We start from the raw sequence: 15,394 nt of genomic DNA on the forward strand, positions 1-15,394 counted from the left end.
CTGTCATGTCAATGCTGTGTCACTTAGCAAGGGGTAATGGAGCATTATGAATGTCTCATATGGTTGTTTTTACTTCGTTGTCTTCTGTCTCTTGATGTGCCTTTGCATATTAGCTTCAGTGGCAGCAACAAGAGCTTGTTTACTCACTCACATTAGTTTCTCCTCTTTTCACTCCTTAGCCATCTCTCTCTCTCTTGCTCTGTCTCAGTTGATTTGCAGTAATTGTCCATTTCCACCTTGGTGATGTAACTGATTAAGGTCTTCAAAGTACCCAGTATGTGGGAACTCCCTCGACTCCTGTTGGCGCTCATGTAAATGAGCATTCATATGCATCAACTAACCCACTCCACGATGACTCTCGTCTCGCCCTCCAGAGAGTTGACATCAGAGGAGGGTATCATTGGTTTTACATAGTGGCTGCGTGGCACTGAGCGCACCGCTCAACATTATTCATGAGGGCAAATTGGGAGCCGGTGATTTGGGTGAGTGAGGGGGGACCCTGTTCTCCGATCTGTGCATCTCGGCTCTGCGCAGCACTTCTCTTTACCGCGAATTGTGTAAGCCCCTAGGGCAGGAGAGGAGGGGGGGTGGAGTTTGTGGGGGTAGAGGAGGAGGAGAGGGGGGGGGTGGGGGGTTGGTTGGATGCTTACTCACTGTCATCATGAGGCCGTCCTGTCCTCCACCCCATCTCCACCCCTCCCTTTTTTCCACTCCCCCAGCCCCCACTCCCCTCCCTAGGCGGTCTCTGCAGAGCTCTGCCTTAATTACCTGCATTGCCTGCCATGAGCTGTCAGTGTGGCTCAGTGCTTGTTTGCCCAGTGGAGTTGCCCTAATGTCTTGATGCCCTGGTGCCCACTGTAGCACCACAGAGATCTCTGACCTGGAGTGGGCCACACTGTGGCTGAGAGCCAATTGGACTAATGTTTAAATACATTAGCAGCCTTGGGGTGGGCAGACATGTTGTGGCTAATAGCTAATTCAATGTGATAAAATCATAGGAGGAAAGGGTGAATATCAGAGCGTTGTTGCAGAAAGCCAAGCAGTGAACCAAGATAATACGAAGCAAAATGAAGCATCACTGAGTCTTCTGTCATTTTAAGAAGAAAACAAGAAGCTCACGAGCACATTCATCTAAGGTTGATTAATGGTGTTTGGTTGAAGTAAACACAGGCCATGCAAAAAGCCCCTGACACATCAGTGGGCTAATGCACAGGCTAATGCATAGGCCTATTTATGTTGTGCGTTAGTGGGACCTGTATTGATCAGACATTTACTTAAATAAATTGCCTGGGTGATTTGGAAGCAACCACTGATGGGCATTGTCAGAGTAGAGGATCACAGGTCTTGCTGAGCACACATTACAGAGAACATGAAAGGTTTGATGTTTCAGAGTAATATCATTGAGGATCTTTGCTTTTTCACTTTGGGAAACACCAGTCACCAGTCTTGATGTTTAATTTGAATAATATCTACACGTGCCAGTAGAATATTCTCCATAACAGTTGCAGGCGAAACCAGCAGCATTACTGGCTGCATCGACTCCTCGCCGTCTCGCCTGTCAACCGAGCCCACGTCAGCCTCCGCGTTGGTGGACTCCCAGACATTAACGCACCCCCACCCCCCGCCCCCACCCACACCACCCCCACTCACACATCCCTTCCTGACACGCCACGTGCACTCTCCTTGACCGAAGCGAGTCTGGTGCCCTTGAGCTCCCAACGCGGTTCTTGCAGAGGCTCCACAATGGGAAATACTGCATTAGGAGTCACCTGCAATCCACCATTAGAGGCTTCAGAGAGGCCTGCCACCAATAGGTGCTGACATCTGGGACTGCGCCAAGCATTATTTCACACAGCAAGAAGAAGTAGAGGGAACACATTGGACACTCCCTTCCACCCCATCTTCTTTTTCTGCTATAACTGAAAACACAGAAAAAAAGAGAGTCCATCTATTATACATGTGTGGGATTCATAATTGAACAATATCACTTTTTCCTCTTTGTGGTTTTGGCTCATGGAAAGCTGGATGTCGATTAAGACGGGCTCTGGCACACAGGCTGGCATATGGTGACTGTTAGTGAGAGCATGTGCGTGTGTGGGCACGACAGGCGCAGGAGTGGGTTGGTGTGTTCCTTCAGCATAATATTGTAATCGAACGTGCGCGCGATGCCAAAAGTGTATCAAGGAGACCGAGACAGACTGACTTTTTTGGAGGAATCGTTTGCTGCAATTGAGGAACTGAGTATATAGAGAAGGTTGAAATGGTGTATGGCTAGGTTTGCAGAGCAGGATAGGACACGAGTAGAGGCTTTAAATGAAAGCGAGGACAACACAATCGCACTTTTCAGGTCTATTCCATAAGCAAAAGATTCATTTTAAAAGTAAGATTCGGAATATCGGCAATATCAACCGAGCCAGAAACCCTTTGAGATGTGGACCAAAGTGTTGCAGACTTCAGCCTTAATCTGCCAAGCGAGCTGACAGCTGACCGACTATCGATAGGGTCCGCATAAATCTTTCATCTCCCGTTTCAAGATTCAGCCCCGGCCTCTTGTTTTGATCTCGCTCGTGTGTTCCCGCCGTTATCAATAGATTCTCTCAAAGTGCTCTGCTGCTTCCCTCTCTCCCCGCACAAAAAAACAATGCGTTACATATCTCGTAGATGCGTGTTTGTGTGTGTGTTACATCTTACTATTTTATGACAGCCGTTAACGAGATTATTATTTAACGGTGCCGCACACAAACACACACTTGATGACAGCCAACAGACGCCCACATTCTGTCTCTAACACTGGCAAGCGAGCATTATGATAAATTTGGCTGGTTTTGTCTCAGGCTATTCACTTACAACTGAATATTCTAATATTTTATGTAATTTCTGCTCGTATTAGATAATCCTCAGTGGAGAGTCAGAGGAGAGTATAGTGCAAGGAGTGTCTAGCTATAACCTGATTGGGCGAGTGGTCCAAGTAGGGTAACATGATGAAGGAGGCTTTTTTTTTTTTTGACCCAATAGTCCCCTTTGTTCTTTTTCCAGGTCACAGCAGAATATATGTGTTGTTTTTCACATAGCAGGGACTGGTGAAGGTCCAGTAGATGATAAATACAGAGCAGCAGAGTTCATCAGTGGACAGCTGAGCTATGTGGACTTCCTTTCTGGGTCTCCCTCTTTTTACATTTATTGTTTGTATCTGAATGTGAGAGACAGGGTCAGAGGAGCGGGAAGGAGAGATGAAGGTTAGAGAGGAATACCATCAGAGGAAGCAGAGCTGGGAAAAAGGGAGGAAGAGAATGAGGAGTAAAAGGAATAATGAGAGAAGAGAGGATAGATTTAAAGGAGGTTGTGAAAGACAACTGAGATGAGGCATGCCTTTGACCTCTGTCATGCCATCCCCCCTTTTTCTTTACGTTCTCCTTTCTGTCTCTCTCTGCTAATAGCGGCCTGCATGTCACTGTCTGAGTGCTTTCCAGCTTTCCCGCCTCCCCACTCCACTCAACCCCCCCGCCCACCCCCCTCCCATCCATCCCACCCTCAGTGTTTTCCTTGGCACCGCACTGAAAAATAAATGCACTCCCTACTGTATCTATCTGAACTATTGGGATCTGGCAGGGTCTCGCGTCCATCAGGCTTTCTCATCTTAAGGAATCAGCCACCCAGAAATGGGTGGTGGTGGTGGTGGTGGTGGTGGTAGTGGTAGTGGTGGTGGTGGTGGTCTCAATTTTTTATGAGTTGGTGCAAAGCGGATTGAGACAAAAGCAGTTATGAGGCAGCCTCTCCTCCTTCTCGCTCCTCGCTCAGTTACCTTTCAAACCCGCTCAGACCGGAGGCTGCACCGTGCCTGTTTGTTTAGAGTCTGGACCACTGCAGCATCCCTGGACCTCCACCCAGCAGGCACACAACCACCTTAAAAAAACAAAATCATACAATTCCGATCTGTATTACCCTTCAGTTAAAACCTCCCTTTACATTTCTGCTGTTTATTTTCACCAAAATTCTCAAATTAAATAAAAATCAGCTCCTGACTATTACAGTATGGATAATGCAGTGTGTAAATTACCTGAAAATGATAAGGAATCAAACAGTATCACAATAACACACCCTTTTTATTAGATTATTAGAAATGTATGCAGATGATGAGAGCCAATATGTCTATTTAAGAACCAAATGAGCTAAATTGTGGTAAATAGTCCCTTTAGTGTGACAGTGGCTCCCTGCTATTCATAGCAGATGCTGAGATTTTATGATCATCTTGATGGCAGATTTTCCTGCTTGAGATAACTACTGACAAGCTGTTACTCTGTATGATTACACAGCCATAAATGAAGCCCTGACAGGTTTTACACATATCATTATGGGAAGAATTCAAAAGGAGTTATTTTGTCTACACTTTTGGTCACTGCTGCTTTTTAAAAAAAATATGCAGCTACTTACTGTATTTTAAAGCAAGTATGTTTATCAAATGTATTGTTAAGTCTCTCTATATGAAGGCTAATGCTGGAAAGGGAATGATGTTTAATCTTTGCAACATATATCACTGGATGTGTTTCCAAGCCTCATCAGCTGACTTGTTTTGTGTTGTTAGGTCACTCATTAATTGGTAATGTGACACCTCGTCGTTTGATTCAGCATCCAAACTTCCAAACGATCAGTGTTTTAAAAGTAATTAATGTTTCAGTACGGCCAGACCGCCGATCAATAAAACCTCCCCAAGAACTGACCGGTGTCAGAGCTCCTCTGCCTTTTTTTTCTCGCCCCCCTCTCGGATAAGAAACTAAAGTCTTGTAGCTGTCGACAAGTACAACTGTTGGCTTTTCAACACCCCGAGGCCCCCGGCCCCTCTTGAGTACCGCATGTGTGAAGTGAGTGCAGCTCGAAATGTGCCGGAACATGTGTACGCCGTGGTGTTTGTTTGTCGTAACAGGTTGAACGACCGGTGGGTGGAAGTGGCCGGTGATTTGAGCGCGCTCATTAGGAATTTATGAAGCGCTAAAATGTTTGGTCTCCAGGGAGAGGGGATTGGCAGCTGTCGCACAGGCAGGCAAGCTGGCGACAGGAGGAGAGAGAGCCCACATTAACACAGAGCAGAGACTGTAGAGATACAGTAGAGCTGTCTGAGGTGTTTACAGTAGACTGACTGACACTGGTTGTCCTCAGAATGCCATAGTAAGATTAGCACTAAAGGACCATACTGCACTTTTTTGTCAACCATGTCATTGTTCAGTATGTTCAGTATATAATTCAAAACTGAGCATTTTGTGACTTGGTTTGCAGTTTTCTTGAAGTTATGACTCATGACAATAAACATACATCTACATACAGTCCATATTATGACACGTACGCATACTGCATAGGTGAATCATAATTTGTATGTATCAGCAGGCCTCATTACAAATCTATTTTTAGACTTCTTCCTTTTTCTTTATAGCACAAATTTGCCATTGTACTGCCAAGAACAAACAATGTAATGACCGACTTAAAAGCTTTTTTAAAATCAAATGTTTGTATTGTTAAATTTCTCCAAGGAAAGCAAAGGCATTACAGCTGATACACATAAAATACATAGGATATACACACACATAGTCACAAAAGTTGCAATGTTACTGAGAGCTCTATTACATCAAGAACGATGTTTAACCATTGTATATGTGCAAGTTATCTCTTTATTTAGTGACAACATTGCAACTGTGGATCCAGCTTAACATTGGGACAAGCAATACAAGTGATCTACCTGAGTCTAAACAAGTAAAAAAACAGACAAAACAAATGGAAATATTAATCTCATTACCACACATGTTGTAAATTCTCTTACATTTTGCAAAGCTGGATCAACTTTTACCTACTGTACTTACTGTAACCAATCACAGCACACAGCTTTTAGTGTATAATTGTAATGTATGGAGGCATCATCAGCAGAAGTGACACCTGTGGGAGTAACTTTACTCTCTCTAGTACAGGTATGTCCAAACTATTCCATAAAGGGTTCATGTACCTGCAGGTTTTTGTTCCAACCAACCAAGAGCACACATGATTTGACCAATCAACTGTCTGAAGACTGAGATCAGTTGATTAAATGAGTCAAGCATGGTGTGCTTCTGATTGGCTGGAATGAAAATGTGCAGCCACATGAACCGTTATGGAATAGTTTGGATATCCCTGGTGTAGTGTGTCCATATGTATTTATCAACATATTGTTAACGTTCATCATTGTATTCAATACAAAATAATCTGGTTTTGAGGATTAACTTAAAGTGGACATCTGTTGATATTGTGTCTTTGTCTGAAGACTCATGCTGCTTACCCAGCTGCTGTTTGGTCCAGTCAGGTTGCAGCATCTTCAGATCTCAGCAATAAGTTCAAAATATAATAACATAAATTGTTATTATAATTTCTAGGGCTGGTGGAAAACTTAAGAAAATAGCAGACAGGCTGTAAAATGTGTTTTGCATAGACAAAATAATCAATTAATTACTTCATTGAGGAATAATGATAATGAATTAATCTATTCATTCGGTTAGTTGATTCAATTAAAACTATGGCATCACTCATTTGTGCAGAGTTTGCAGGTTCTTGTTGTCTCCTCTTGCAATACAAAGGTCTTAAAAACTGCAGACTTATAGAAATGTGCTAAAAACAGTGTCTGTAGTTATCTGTTTATTTTCTCAACAACAAGAGGACACTGTAAAAAAGCTGTGGATATATTAAACAAGCCCTCCATCCTTCCTTGGGTTCCAGCCAGTATACATATCCTGGCTTCCTGCCTGCAGCGTGGGTTGTCTATTACAGCAAAGAGTTGCATTGTCAGTTTTCATCCAGTACAGTAACTTACTACAGGGGAAGTGCATCACATTACATTGACTTGCTTTATTAGTTGAGATGACTTGGAAACATCCTCTGCTGCACACGGTGTAGATAAACATGAAAAATTGACTGCACAGCACCTTTTAGGGGTATTTTATTTTAGGCAACATCCGAATTATAATCATAGAAACTGATTGTCGGTGAGTGTTTGACAATACAGCAACAATGTAATTGTTACAGTGATAGATTAGTTATTGAGATCCAAGATGGAGCCTTTTTAGAGGGAAGCTGTGAGGGCTTTTAATTCTGATGAAAGCATAGATGAAAATTAGCTTCTCGGGAGGAAATGTATAGAGGTTTGGCTGTGTGAGGGTAAACACAAACACAGAGGGAACCTTAAAAACACCAATATGATATTGTGAACATCTTAGCTCACATAATAATGACGTAACCACTTCTATTATACTATTTTTGTTAAGGATGATCACTTAAGCTTGAATAATGATGAGATTTTTCCCTCATACGCTTACTAAGAAATGCATCTATTGTTGGAAAATTACCCCCGAAGCTACTAACAACAAGTATTCACTTCTGAAGAGACTCTTGGGTTATGTTTGCCCTCAGAGCGTTTCAATTGATGTGGAAAAGAATTGTGGATTTTGTGTGTGTGTGTGTGTTTTTGTTTTTGTGTTGTATACACATGTTTTAGAAGAAGGGTGTGGCTACAGATGTGCATGTTGTGTACTCTGGTCTGGAGCTTTGCTGGTTCTGTTATTTTACATTCACTGTAATGTCTCTACATAGACAACCAGACACACTTTTCTAAGCTCCCTCAACTGCAGTGAGCACAAACATACAGCTTAAATTCAAAGGAAAACACACTAGAGTTGAGGAGATGCAGGATAGCACAAACTAGTCAGAAATAATAGTTATTCTATGTGTTGGGGTTTAACAGTAATAATAAGTCATTTTAAGGCATGCTGTACAATGTTCAAACAATTGCTTTTCTAACATTATTCCTTTCTAATCTCATTTCTCTCTCTCTGCAGTTTTCTGTGAAGATCTACGTTCCAGCTTGTATTTTGTCAATGCATCTGTGCAAGAGGTAGTGTTTGCCAGCACCACAGGGACATCGGTGCCCTGTCCCGCCGCAGGCGTGCCCCCTCTCTCACTGCGCTGGTACCTGGCCACCGGCGAGGAGATCTATGATGTGCCAGGGATCCGCCATGTGCACCCCAATGGCACCCTTCAGATCTTCCACATCCCCCCTTCCAGCTTCAGCAAACTTATCCACGACAACACCTACTATTGCACAGCGGAGAACCCCTCAGGGAGAATCAGGACCCAAGATGTCCACATTAAGGCGGGTCAGTTTGTCTTCTCGTGAATGTCTACAGATGTCTCTTATCTAGTAGTCGCAGTTTTCCATCTTGTACTCAACACACCTCTTTGTCCCTTCTTCCTCCTCCTCCCAGTCCTACGAGAGCCCTACACTGTTCGGGTGGAGGACCAGAAAGCCATGAGAGGCAATGTGGCGGTCTTCAAGTGCATTATCCCTGCCTCAGTGGAGGCCTACATCACCGTTGTGTCCTGGGAGAAAGACACAATGTCAATCAACGCTGAAAGTAAGTCATGGCGTCTGTCTCCTCTACAGCAGCTACTGCATCGTGTCTGAAAGTTACAAGTCTGAGAGAACTTTTGTGTAGTTCGATATCCGGCAATTGACATGTGACAGCAGAGGTGTGTGTGTTCTAAGTTAACTGTGTGAAACTTCTGACATGAACCTACACAAGGGCCTGGCTTGTACTGTACTAGCCAGCCAGTCCCGCTTTGTGTGCCTGTGTGTGTGTGTGTGTGTGTGTGTGTCTCCACGTCTGTCTGACCCAATGACAGTGAGGTCCCGCTCCTCTTCCTCTGCCAGTCTTCCACGAGAGCGCAGGCTGCCAGCCGTGTCACTTAGTCTCAGTGTATTGACCCATTTCTCTGGCTGATAGGAAGCACTGCGGCGCTCCGATCATTCAAATCACTTAAATGGAACACTCGCCTGCGTGATTGTTTCCCAGCCCTGGGGGGCAAATTCACTTTATGTGGGGCATTTAACAAACTCAATAGACAAGAGCTAATGTCATTTTGCTTTTGGATGGAGGGCAAATGCCGGATAGCCACCGTTTCTTTTTTTTTGTTGACGTTTCACATTTGTCGGCCGAGGCGAAATCGGCCATGTTGAAATCTATAGCAATCTCTTAATTGTCCATAAATGGATTTGCCTCAAGCATGTTTTCAAATGCGGGCGAATACGAGGGTTATGTTGCTGTCGCTGATGGAATGTACAGTGTAGGGTTTCTCATTCTCAATACATTTGTGTTCTGACTGCTGCATTGTTCAGTTTTTTAACGGCATGGCTGGAAGTTTATACGGGACATTTTGGCAGTTGATTCTTACAGAGAAAAAAAAACGTTTCTGCATCATCGACAAAAAAGTGTTTATCCTGTGCCGTAGGAATCCGTCCATGTGTAGCCGTCAGCCATGTAAACACTGTCAGAAAAATCATCCAGCCACCAATCCACTGCTCTTCTCCATGCTAAATAATGGATGACGGAAGCCTATGAATCCATGAGCAAATGGTCTTTATTCACGTCTCAGTGCACGCATCCTACTGACGCACCGTCCATTCCCCTCATCCTCTTGTACACACATTTTAAGTGCACTTTCTGTGTGTGTGTGTGTATCAATGTCTGCTTGTGTCTATATGCACACTAGCTGACATTTTTGCGCGAGATGGCTTAACCCCTCATCTCTATGACCAAGCTTCCAACATTTTAATTTTTCATGAATAAAAATAATATCAACACTTGGACTTAAAACAAAAAACTTTGTGAAATATAGCTTTTCGGTCTCCGACATGAATAATTGACTTTGGCTCTTCAGTTTGGAAGGTGTAGCATGATGTGCAGCGCCTGTCAGACAGGCACTGTGGAAGTCTCACTGGACGTAGACCATTTGGAGTTGTTGCAGGGGAGACTAACAATGCACCACCTAAAGAACCCCTGGTGTCCATTAGAAAAGAATAGACAATTATGATGAAAAATGCATTCAGTCAGTGCAGTATAGCTGTCTGATATAGTGGTTATATAGTAGCCTGGTGCTTTAACAGAACCACTGCAGTAAGAAGCTATTTCATGCTCTACTATTTACTCCTACATGTGAGTTTTACTGAGGAGATAGAGATAAAAAGGTAACATTTACTAATGAGGCAAGATACATTTTTACTGTATCAAGGACCTTTTTGACAAGTTGATTTGCTCGGGGAACAAGTTGATTTATTTGCCTGAGACGGGTGCATTTTTCTAATTTCCACCCACTTAAAAAACTCCACTAATCTTAGTTACTAGTTAACCCTCCTGTTACCTTCCCGTCTTTGCAACTTTTGTCGCCCTGGGTCAAAATTGACCCAGTCTGGTTTGACTGTTTATAAAGAAGAAGGTTTAAATTCTGTGTTAGACCTTTTCAGCCCACTTCACTCCAACTTATATTATGACCATTTTTACACATATTTTGGAAATGATGGTCAATAGGCCTCATTTAATTTAAATAAAATTATATCTCATTTTTGGGGTAAAAAAAGCAGAAATTATGAAATATTTGAACTAAATTTAAGATCAGAGGAAGATTTGATGATTTAAATTTGATGATGGATTATCGCTGACTGGTATATGTCAAAGTTTAGTCAAGATACTGTTTTGAAGCCCTTTCACATTTCTTAATGGCAGCATATAATCACACCTTAATAGGAGGAGGAGGGTTAATAAAAGTGGATATTTTTGTGTCCTAACTTGTGCAGCAACTAAATGTATAGAAACAAAAATTGGGCTTTGTAGAGGTAGACAGATTCTTTGACATATGAATCACTTTATCCAATGAAATGACTTTACAATTTTAATTGGGATACAAGTATTGATACAGATCTGGAAATTGTTGTGGATTCAAGCAGTGACCTGTCTATCAGCTGTGACTATTGATTAACTATAAAAGCAGTTGTGTGCATCTTTACTCAACAATATAAAATGCAAACAATTGTAAACATTCATTTATCTGTGTGAGTATCAGAGTAAGGTGGGGGATGTATCAATTCCAAAGCGCCAACATGTCCCAACTAAGAGGATTTCAGTTATTGTTCAGAGAGGGGAGCCAATCAGGATGAAGTCTGATTGTAATGGGTTTACTGGTTTACTATGATTATGCATACAATGGAGGAAAATCTGTCATTGAATAATAATGTTTATGAAGAAGGCCCATCGCCAAGGGAGATGCCTCAAATGTTCTATGAGTGGTGCAACTTAATGCAACTTATTACATTTCTTAATATTACAATATTTATATTAGTATTATATTTTGGAGCCAGTCTTAGTGTGATGTGGAAACTTCAGTGCACATACAATTAGAATGTCAACTTTGAATGTAAACGTCTGAAATGAATAATGTTTGTGCATTAATAGATTCTTGGTTGTTTTTTTGAATTCTTGACCATTTAAATGAATCTTTTGGTGCAAAAACCAAATCAAACACAAATTATTAGACAATACAACATTGTTTTTAGATATCTGGTACGGATCTTTAAAGATATGTTATACAGGATTTTCCAAAAAAATAAAACAACAAACCCACAAGATATAGACTCAAAAATAATCCCTCCCAATCATCACTTATGACCTACTAGAAGTGTGTGTTGGTGTATTTGTCTACACGAACCCTGCCTTCTGATTGTATTTTATTATTTTCTTATTATTTTTGCTGCACTGGGATGTTTCTGACTTTGTTCTCACTAGTTCCGCTTGCTCTCCTCATTCACTCTCTTGATCCGGGGGAGGAGGTGCCGACTCTGAATGCCGTATCTGTTTACAAACACGGACTGACAAATCCTGCATAGTGTACCTTTAAATAAACTGTGCATCCAGCTGCTGCCTCCTGTTTGACCAGCAGAGCTAATCCTTGTCAAGATGCCAAACAGTAATCAGAAGTCAAAGCCCAGAAGAAGAGGATTTAAGAGATGAGTAAGGAATGAAATGACAGAAGTAGAGATCGGTGGTTTTTTACATTGACACAGTATTTGGAAACTTGTGAGAGGTAGCTACCTTTAACTCACAGCTGTGAACATGTCATGTGTGGTAGTGCAGTTAAATGCTAAGAGTGATTTGCCATTGTGGTGCACTTGTGGTTGTGCTGACTTGTTTAACAGCTGATTTATGATTCACAGGCTATGCAGGCTTTTTTTGCATCTTGATCAAACAGTGAAAGATATATACAGTATGTAATATTAACAGAATGTGTTGGTGTGTGTTGATGGTGCTGCTGAGAAACTGTTACAGCTGTTTCATGATGTGTGTAATCTGCCAGAGATGTTTTGAAATGGCTGGTGTTGGAAACGTTGGAAAGTAGAGGAGGAAGTGAGTTTGTGTGGGTGTGTGTAGGTGTTGGTGAAGGGTCCTGTTGTCTGGTGGATGTCCTAAATTACTAATGGCTGACTTGCTTTTGAAAACACAGTAGCGAATAGCAGCCCCTATCAAAATAAAGGCCTAAGTCACAATCACTTGCGCAAAAAAACGTAAAAGGATATCATTTCAATCCGGGAGGAAACGTGACACCTTTTTTCGGATGGTACCTAGTGGATTCACGTGCGTACCCTCCTGTAGGGTTGCTTTTAAGGATGTGTTGTGATGGACTGTGGCTGGCTGCGGCTGTGTTGCTGTGCAGGGCCATTCCCCCAGGTGCAGCCTGTGCTGCAGTCACTGAGGAGGCCTTGTAGTCATTTGCCTCGGCCCGATGCTGCCTGCTCTGCATTCAGCAGCAGTAGGGCCGAGAGAGGGCCGACCCCCCAGCACTACTGCAGAGACTCACACACACACACACACACACACAGACACGGGGGTTCTTTTCATTCAGCACACGAGCTAAGCACAAGGGCCGTCGGCCATCACACAGATTCTCTTTGCTCTGCCTAGCCTTCCCTCATCTCTCCTGCGCCTCAATCTTTTTCTTTTTTTTCTCTTTTCCCTCTCTTTCTATCACCTTCTCATTCACACACACATAAGAACTATTAAACAGGTAGACACGCCTTCAACATCTTAACGTCATATTTCCTCCACAACACTGCAAATAAACACTTAAAAAAACGAATATCTCTATATTGAGTATCACTTAGTGCTGCTGGGTTAGGCAGCATGTAAACACAGTATATTACAGATTGCTCTCACACTTTCAGTCTGGCCATTTGCTGAGCCATCTTGCGCATTTCACAGTTTCTTTCATGTTTGTTGACATTTGGGATGTGCGTCGCAGTTCTTTCCGCAGCCAGCCTCCATCCCCGCAGCCCGTTGCCGAGAGGGAGAAGAGCCAGCCACACTATGTCGGTTTAATTGGCTGTGTATAATGGGCCTTTGAAGTAAATATCAAGAGTTACTATCAAAAGGCTGCTGGACGTTATCATGCGTTTCAACGGTGCCAACTGTTTCTCCTCCATTCCTCCTCCTCCTCCTCCTCCTCCTCCTCCTCCATTTCAAGGCAGCTACAAAGCCGGGCTGGTATGGAGGCGTGTGGATGTGTGTGAGTCTCAGGTCGCGCAGTTGATGGCGGGGGAACCTAAGCTGACCTGTGTGTTTAAACTCCTCGTTGTCACTTTAGATACAGTCTCATCAACCCAGAGATTTCCTTGGTGGCCACATTGTGTTAAAAATGTTCTCATTTTCAATTTGTAAACAACATAAATGTGTCATTAACATTTGATAGAAGTAAATTCATCTCATATATGTCGCTTTAAATTCTTTGCCATCCTGCATCAAAGCTTGTGTATTTTTAGAGGGATGGTGACTATGCTGGATCACTGCTTCCCTACTGCAAACATTAATCTAGAGCAGTGCTTCTCAAACTTTTTTGGGTACTAGACCCCCTGCATACTTTGAGCATTTGACGGTAAGCCTACTTTATTGCCTGCTATATTGTAATACAAATGCATAAAACGGCATATGTATGCACTATCAACATGATCCTCTTTATATTGCCTCTTTTTTCTCTATGTCTTGCTTTTTTCTTCTCCTGTGGACCAGAGTGTGTTTGACCAGTGTCTGAAACAGACGGCTGTTTGTTTCGTTTTTGTCATTTCTGCGCATTTTCTAATAATAGAGTGAAAAACTGTTCTTTTTCTTCTTCTTTTGGTGTGGGTGTGTTTGTTTGTAGTTACACACACAGGTTTGTGTTTTGGTGCTTTGTTGATGCACAGACTGGATGTAGAAAAAAATCATACCGAATCTTAACTGTGGGTTATGAAAAAAAAAGTCTGCGGGTGAAACGCTAGAGGGCTTTTAATTTGAAATGGATGCAGGAAGTGTTGAGTATGTATTAATAGCATAGTACAGTAAGTTTAACAGGGCAAACAGGGATGGACCAAAACAAGGCTTCATACTTAAATATGACCAGTTACAGGTAATAGTATACTTATACTTAGATGTCATTAGAAATAAAAGGCCTTCCTCTAATGTAGGCCTGCCTCAAATAAAGGCCTGATACCTTATAAATACCATATGTTTGTAAAGGATATAAGATTTTTTTTTTTTTAATATACATGTTATTATTTTAAGGGTCCCTTGCAATTATTGCACCGACCACCAATGGTCCAGGGTTCCCCAGCTTTAGAAACAATGGTTTAGATGGTAGAAAGGAAGTTAATCATTTGCTATATATACTCTGAGCTGTAGCCTACAGGTAGTGTGGTATAATGAATGTGTTTTATTGGCAGCAGCCTTGCAGCTCACTCGCTGTCGTTTTTGCCTTTTTTTTCTTAGAGCGCTATGTAGGAAGCGCAGCCATTGGCGCAGCACAACCTTGAGCTAGGGGCTGGGGTGGGTGTGTAATGGTTTTACTGGTCCCTGTGTGATGGGGATGTAGAGAAGAGAAGGAGGGGCGGGGAAGAGAAAAGAGAGAGAGAGAGAGAGAGAGAGGATAAGTAACTCTCTCCCTCTCCATCCCTGCCGCGCTCTGTCGACAGGCAGGGTTGGGACTCTGACGTGTGACAGGCTGGATGTAGAGTCTTTTTTTTCCAGCATTCGTCATTCTGTCTGCCCATGATTGGCTGGAGTATTGTTATTCACACAGAAAAATGGGTCAGGTGGCCTGTGGAGAAAAGGAGTGTTTGTATGGACGGATGGATGGACGGACGGCACAAACACGCACACGCGCCCACGTCCACACGCATACCTACACATGCATCCCACACAGAGCAGGATTATACTCAGCAGCAGAGCAGCGCTGGCAGATAAATAACAGATAAATGAAAATAAATCCAGGTTGTGTGGTGAGTGTCTCTCTCGTGTTGAATTCACTGTGTCCTCTCTCACAAGCCGCGAGCTGGTTCTTTCCTCACACCCAGTGGCAGGAGCTTAGCGAGATAAATAAAGGGTTGCACTGAAGGGAGGGAGAAAAAAAAATGGGAAGAAAATCAATACCTGTGTGCATGAATCTGGCTGCAGCTGCCACAAAGCATTATGGGAACATGGAGGGTAGATGCACTTGGGTTGGGCAGCATGCAGTCAGCATGCTAAGCCAT

The 15,394-nt window shown here is 42.7% G+C and overlaps 1 protein-coding gene across 1 annotated transcript in view; it reads left to right on the plus strand.

The window, feature by feature from the left end:
- The first annotated feature begins 4,850 nt into the window (after positions 1 to 4,850).
- The window catches only part of dscama (Down syndrome cell adhesion molecule a), a 76,416-nt gene continuing 65,872 nt past the window's right edge, over positions 4,851 to 15,394 (plus strand). The window contains exons 1-3 of the mRNA XM_062433589.1: positions 4,851 to 4,950; positions 7,848 to 8,165; positions 8,274 to 8,423. Of these exons, the coding sequence (XP_062289573.1) occupies positions 4,851 to 4,950; positions 7,848 to 8,165; positions 8,274 to 8,423 (568 nt within the window). The remainder of the gene's footprint in view (positions 4,951 to 7,847; positions 8,166 to 8,273; positions 8,424 to 15,394) is intronic.

Source organism: Scomber scombrus, chromosome 14, assembly GCF_963691925.1.
Source record: "Scomber scombrus chromosome 14, fScoSco1.1, whole genome shotgun sequence".
NCBI lineage: Eukaryota > Metazoa > Chordata > Actinopteri > Scombriformes > Scombridae > Scomber > Scomber scombrus.